This window comes from Oncorhynchus kisutch, linkage group LG3 (assembly GCF_002021735.2).
Source record: "Oncorhynchus kisutch isolate 150728-3 linkage group LG3, Okis_V2, whole genome shotgun sequence".
NCBI classification, from domain to species: Eukaryota; Metazoa; Chordata; class Actinopteri; order Salmoniformes; family Salmonidae; genus Oncorhynchus; species Oncorhynchus kisutch.
The window spans coordinates 33,463,970-33,471,426 of NC_034176.2; the positions used below are offsets into that span (position 1 = coordinate 33,463,970).

Sequence of the window (7,457 nt, forward strand, 5' to 3'; positions counted from 1 at the left end):
TCTTTGAAATTGTTGCATGTCGCGTTTATATTTTTGTTTAAGTATATATACATCCGAAACCTTTAAAAATGCACCCATTTACAATTGTTTGTTTTATTATTGCTATCTAAATAAATGATAAATAGCAGCTTTAAAACAATGACACAAAACAGCATTATTAAATGTAAATTAAATGTAATATTCTATGTACTATTGATTCATAGCATGATATATTATTCTAACAGTGTTATTGACTGATGTAACCAACAAACACATTGCAAGAAGTCTCTGAAAATAGATGCAGAACCACTTCGATTTAGCCTCATTTCTTGTCCTGCGAGTTTCTCTGGAATCTCCTGTTTCCAGTGAATCTAACAAGCCCTTTTCTCCTCATCCTCATTCTTTTCTTACCACAGACCTGAAAGGGCTCCATCATTTTATTGCTCACCAGCTTGTCCCCATCAAGTGTCTCCTCTCTCTCTTTTCTCTCCTTGCCTACCTGGCCCTTCCCTCCCCTCCCCTCGTCAGATGATGCTTTCCTTCATGGGCTCACTATACTCATTACTCGTAAGCCCCTCCCCCCCAGCAAAGCTCTCCTCTGTGGTCCACCGGGCCTCGCGGGACAGGCTCTCAAACCTCCTCAGGAACACGACCACAGCAGCCAGCAGCCCCGCCTGCACCGCCACAAACACAAACAAACACACCTGGGAGGCCAGTGCCAAGTCACAGTACCAGTAGTGACAGGACTCCAGCACCTCCTCCTCAGCCAGGTAGACCACCAGCGTCCCTCGCAGGCGGGGAGGGGAACTGCAGGTGATGTTGCTGTGGCTGGTGTAGCTGGCAGGTTGTCGGAGCAGCCAGGCACGCAGGTAGAGCACACCGCAGTCACAGGCCCAGGGGTTTCCATGGAGCGACACGGAGCGGAGGGAGGAGAGGAAGTCCAGAAGGCTGTTTGGGAGCGTGGTCAGCTGGTTGTCATGGAGACGGAGCTCGGTGGTGGCAGGAGGGAAGCGGGAGGGTAAGGAAGAGGTGGTGAGGGCACGGCTGCTGCAGTCTACCTGAGCACCATGACAGGAGCAGTACAGGGGACAGCTTGATGACCCTTGAACCCTCCCTGGGGTCAACAAGATGAGAAGACCCAGTAGTGGGGTCACACATGGCAGGAACCCCCTCATCCTTACTGTCAACTCTAGAGAGAGAGAGAGAGAGAGAGAGAGGATATGTCATACTGAAAGGGTGGAGGGGAAACAATTACAACTAATGTTTGTGGACGTCTCTGCCATGTGAGGGATGTAGATATCATTTTAGTATGAGAAATTAGTCATTAAAAGAGAACATGTCATTCCAACCAAACAAGGGCGATAGCCACGCAAAGGAGTTTCCGGAGAGCGGGTGCCAAAGATGCTAGTTTGAATTCTTGAAAAAAAGTGATGATTAACAACACTGGAATAGTCCCCTTGTTAAATAAAATGTGAGAAAATAGGGACAGTGAGGATTCACAATTTGGGACAGCGTTGCAGGGTCAGGCAGATCACCCTGCCCATCTCCATGTAACAGTTAAAGTTGGAGTTAGTTAACCTAATATTATAAACATAACTAACATCTAACCATGAACGGAAGAATGAGTTACTACTGGTAATGTATATTTTGAGGATTTGAAAATGACATCTAACCTTTGAGCTTAATAACAATTCAGGGTAACACTACACTTACACGTGTAATTAGACTGTAACATGTATTGTAGTTAATTGTAATAACTCGTAGTTACACTGTAATAACAACATGTAGCTGGTGGTAATTGCAGTCTGTAATTACAGCGGTGTAACAACAAATACTTGTTACCATGCCTGTTACAAATGGGCAAGTTTCCACTAAATTCACCAATTTAGTGTTTAGTTTCTTCTCAGCTGCATCTGATTCAGTACTGGACTATCACAAGGTTGTAACCCCCTGTGAACAAAGGCTCTGGGTGTCTGAGACTACAACTGTTGGAGACTCAAAGACTCGAATTACCTGTCCATGAATGCCCACTCTTCAAAATCTTCCACTCAAGGTTGTTGCTAGCACTTTCTCCCAAAACTGTACCATCTGGGTTAACTTGGTTGAGTTTACAAAAACAGATCAGATATAGGTCAACCTCACAGACTGGGCTCTTCCATACAGGTGTCATCCAGATTATAAAGAAACTAAATCTGAACCTCCTTGCCATCCAAGTGAGAGGTTAAACCCACAAGTACACCACAGAGTACATGTAATTACATTGTACTTATGCATGTATTACAAGGTGTTACACAGGATTTAGCTAGTGTAATTGTAATTATTTTGTACCTACAAAATATGTCACCCATTCTGACAATCGACTCATCAGCTTCTGAAAGCGGCCATCAAGTCAGAAAATCAACACAGTAATACATATCTGTAATATCTGCCCATACAATACAAGGTTGTCGCTAGTTGTTACACAGGGATTTTGCTATTTTAAAGTTAAGTGTAACTTTATACTTACATGTGAGCAAGTTCTATATAATGACTTATTACTCATTACCAAATGAAAATACCTACAAACAAAAGATGAGCTTCTACTTTAGTCAACTTTATTGCAACATGTAAAATACCTTACATTCCTTTACCTTACATATCAAATCAAACTTTATTTGTCACATGCGCCGAATACAAGTGTAGACCTTAACGTGAAATGGTACTTACCAGCCCTTAATAACCAACAGTGCAGTTCAAGAAGAGTTAAGAAAATATTTACCAAATAAACTAAAGTAAAAAATTATTAAAAGTAACACAATAACATAACAATAACAAGGCTTTATACAGAGGGTACCAGTAACCAAGTCAGTGTGTGGGGGTACAGGTTAGAGGTCATTTGTACATGTAGAAAGGGTTGAAGTGACTATGCATAGATATAAACAGCGAGTAGCAGCAGTGTACACAACAAATGGAGGGGCGGGGGGGGGGGGGGGGGGGGGGGGGGGGGGGGGGGGGGGCATTTGCATTCGTTGTTCAGCAGTCTTGTGGCTTGAGGGTAGAAGCTGTTACGGAGCCTTTGGTCCCAAGACTTGGCGTTCCGGCACCGCTTGCCGTGCGGTAGCAGAGAAAACAGTCTATGACTTGGGTGGACCGAAGTCTCTGACAATTTTGTGGGGTTTCCTCTGACACCTCCTATTTTATAGGTCCTGGATTGCAGTAAGCTTGGCCCCAGTGAGGTACTGGGCCGTACGCACTACCCTCTGTAGTGCCTTATGGTCAGATGCCGAGCAGTTACCACACCAGGCAGTGATGCAACCGGTCAGGATGCTCTCAATGGTGCAGCTGTAAAACTTTTTGAGGATCTGGGGACCCATGCCAAATCTTTTCAGTCTCCTTAGGAGAAAACGGTTTTGTCGTGGCAGATGTGTTGTTGCCTACCCTTACCACCTGGGGGGCAGCCCGTCAGGAAGTCCAGTATCCAGTTGCAGGGGGAGGTGTTTAGTCCCAGGGTCCTTAGCTTAGTGATGAGATTTGTGGGCACCATGGTGTTGAATGCTGAGCTATAGTCATTGAACAGCATTCTCACATACTGTAGGTGTTCCTTTTGTCCAGGTGGGAAAGGGCAGTGAGGAGTGCAATTGAGATGCATCATCTGTGGATCTGTTGGGGCGGTATGCAAATTGGTGTGGGTCTAGGGTATCCGGGAGGCTGCTGTTGATGTGAGCCATGACCAGCCTTTCAAAGCACTTCATGGCTACAGACATGAGTGCTACAGGGGCGGTAATCATTTAGGCAGGTTACCTTCGCTTCCTTGGGCACAGGGACTATGGTGGTCTGCTTGAAACATGTAGGTATTACAGACTCAGTCAGGGAGAGGTTAAAAATGTCAGTGAAGACACTTGCCAGTTGGTCCACGCATGCTTTGAGTACAAGTCCTGGTAATCCATCTGGTCCCGCGGTTTTGTGAATGTTGACCTGTTTAAAGGTCTTGCTCACATTGGCTACCGAGAGCGTTATCACACAGTCATCCAGAACAGCTGGTGCTTTCGTGCAGGTAATACCCTTGGGGTACAGGGATACCTAAATAACTACCTACTAACTACCTACTATGCTAAATTGAAGTATCAAAAAAGGCTAAACAAATTGCATGGAAAACCAACTTTCTCATTCCCGCGATGACGTTTTTGACCTACACCACTTTCTCAGCAATCGTGTCTGGATTTCGCAAACTGACCTTCTCCGCCTGTTCTTTGCTCACTGTTACATGATGTCAGCGTCAACTCCTGAGGGGAGGTTCGAGGTCTTCTTTATTTTGAGTGTGTTGAGCAGATGGGCAGATCTTGACATGACGCCTTAATAAATAATTGCACCAATGCATCCCGTCCAAAAGTGGGAATGTTCCTCAACAGTGAAACCCTTGCAAGGTTACATTATGGTCTTATGACCATTTTAAGTGCATTTATAAACCATTCAGTGGCGACGCAGGCGGGGCTCTGCCCCAAATGTTTCTAAAAAAACAAAATGGGCTTGCCTGTTTTGCATGTTATTTTTCCATTAATATGTGTCACATATCAGTTTGCAAACAATGCAGAAAAATATATATAATTGAGTTAATAAAGCCGCTTGCAAACATGGTCTCCTTTTTGTTTTCTTGAGTAAGGCAGCTCCAAAATGGAAGTGTTTCAGCCTAGCTCAGTGCTTCTGTGGTAGCGGGGCAAGCCAGCAGAAAATATGGAGTGTTGCGCCGTGATTGGCTCAGTGTTCTGTCACTCATGGGGATACTACGTCACCGCCAAGTGTAATGGTAGATTTAGAAAATGCAATCCCCTTCGGTGCTGCCATAGAGTTACGTTAGAAGTGGCCATCCAAGAAGGCTCAAGGTCATTGGCCACAGATAAGATGATGTCAAATCACATTATATCTACGGTAGCTTTGATTGGACTGATCATACTTTCAAAATCTTAGCTAGCAGTCATTATCATGAATGAAGTTGACAATCTACTGGAAAATCCTTTTTAATCCTTGTCATATGAAGATAAATAATTAAGAGAAATTATAGATAAAACGTGTATGTGCTCATCGGCCATTGGACATAAACATGAGACAACAAGTTGGAAATCGCAAATTCAACAATGAGTGGCGAGTCCAAAAATCTATTGTATGCTGCTGCATAAATGATGTAATATGCCAGGGAGATATGTATACTGTATCTAAGAAAGTAATACAAAGTGTATGTTGTGTAGTAAGCTGTTGGTAGCCCATGTGCCTCACCCTAATAATTTTGTCTATTTTCACCTCTTAATTTTGCCTACTTTTCTGACTTGGTGATGCACATGTAGCCTGTAACCTGTTTTTGAGAAATGTAATCATAAAATATTGTAAAAGCTTTCATTCTCTGCTTATATGCCCCCTTTATTTATTCCACGGTTCTGACTTGGTGTACAGGGAGAACAATGTTAAAATGGCCCATGTTCTGAATTCTAACGCTGTACATGTCAAAAGTGCTGAACAAATAGTTATGACTACGTCTGTCCTAGCTCGCTCATTGATGTCTTAATCAAAATTACGGATAGCCTTTTATCCGCTTGTCGTCCCCTTATGCATAGTTTGTACATCTCAATTGTCAGTAGAAACCACATTTGTTTAAGCAAGTAAGCCGTATCAGCTATGTTTTTTTATAAGGCAGAAAATGAGGCTGAATTAACTGCTTCGCTGTCAGACAAGGTTCAGCTGTCGCCGTGTATAGTGCAATTAATGTATTGTTTAGTGTTGTGGCTTTGCTGGCATGCATCCCACAATTTTTTTCTGTTGCCCCACCAACATTTACATGCTGAAATCGTCACTGAAACCGTTATTCAAACAAGCTTATTAGACTTACAATGTAACGTGTCTAAAATTGTTTAATTGGTGCTTAAAGGTATTGACCCATTATTTAACAATTGAAAGTATTTTTTGACGTGAACCGTTTGTAAACCTGTTTTTGCCATTGGGCCTGGGATTCAGACTCCAGATCTTTATTGGAGAGTTGTCTCAATGAGGTGATCGGTTTTCAATTGGCTATCACTTATCATGTGGTTTGTGCAGGGTGAAATATGGTGCGATGAGATGCTATCGGAATCTTTAACATTTGTAACAAGCACGGTAAAAAGCATTCATTGTTACAACCCTGTAATTACAGACTGCAATTGCCACCCGTTTACATGTTATTAAAGTGTAACTATGAATTATTACAATTACAATACTTGTTAGTGTAATTACATGTGTAATTACACTGTAATAAGGACCCTTTAAAATGGAAGTGTTACCCAGTTCAGTTATACACCACAGTAGTTCTCTACAACTACCGCTGGAAGAAAAACTTCTCTTTGACAGGTTATTCAGACGTCTGAGACCATTCTCCAATCATACACTGAGACAGCCTAATAAAACAGTCAAGTTATGGTCACGCTGAAAGGTGTAATGGTCTTGTTATGGTTAGGAGATGGTGACTTACCTTTGCGTGTGTTCGTGGCAGGAGTGGTTGGTGAGACTGTGCTACTAAGTCACTCAGAGGCATGAGCGTGTATGAAGTCACAGCTGGCTTGCACTGATAAAGCACCCTGACACTCACATGCACGCACACACGCTCTTCTGATTGGACACAGGAAGGACATGTCTATTTGATGCCAGCAGCATTTTTATTCCTTATTTACTGACCACAGAGGCTCCTGTCTGGGAGGCCAGATGTAAGTTTCAGGGGGATTTATGTATACAGTTAATACTTCCTTCTCTCTTGGTACAACCCAGGGTAAACTGTCCCTACAGCGGCTCGTAGGGTTCACCATCTCCCACAGTCACTATACTATAGCTGCAGCAAGGCCCTTCCCATCATTCAGCTCCATACAGTCAGTTGAGTTAGTGATAGATCTGACACTGTGGGCCAGAGGGATAGTGAGGTCCAAGGAGATAAATTGTGACTCAGTGCTTTATTCAGCTACAGGGGTGTTGTGTCTTTGGCATCATTAAATTGAAGACTGTTATTTTATCAAATCAATTCTCTGTAATTATTATTACGTGATTAAACTAATGATGTAAATGTAATTAACTAGGAAGTCAGGGCACCCAGGAAAATCTTCAGATTACAAAGTTTTAATTTTCAGAATATAACTCTTCAGATATTTTAATGTCTGATCAATTAGTCTTCTAATTAATGAATTATTCTTTACCTCACGTTAGTCTCATTCCAAACGTTGTAAATTGTTGGTTATCTGCACGAACCCAGTTTTTGCTATGAATCATTCATACATCAATTGTCTTCATCGTTTATCTACTAACTAAATAATCACAGAAATGCATAACAAACAAACAGTAGGCATGGTTACAAGGAAATGATAGAGAATGTGCCCTAGTGGGCTAAACCGGTATGACGGCTTGGTAGACAAAGGGACTGGGAAGTGCACGAAAGACAAAAGTCACTACACAGTTGATAATTATAGTAATTGAAATGCTAATCCTTTGCA

General features: G+C 42.5%; 1 protein-coding gene across 1 annotated transcript; it reads right to left on the minus strand.

Moving 5' to 3' along the window:
• Positions 1-6,583, minus strand: LOC109881273 (glycoprotein Ib platelet subunit beta). Its single transcript, XM_020473434.2, has 2 exons — positions 6,452-6,583; positions 1-1,168 (listed from the first exon to the last, which is right to left on the minus strand). The coding sequence occupies exon 2, from the start codon at positions 1,152-1,154 to the stop codon at positions 504-506; it is 651 nt and encodes a 216-aa protein (XP_020329023.1). The 5' UTR covers positions 1,155-1,168; positions 6,452-6,583; the 3' UTR covers positions 1-503.
• Positions 6,584-7,457: the final 874 nt, after the last annotated feature.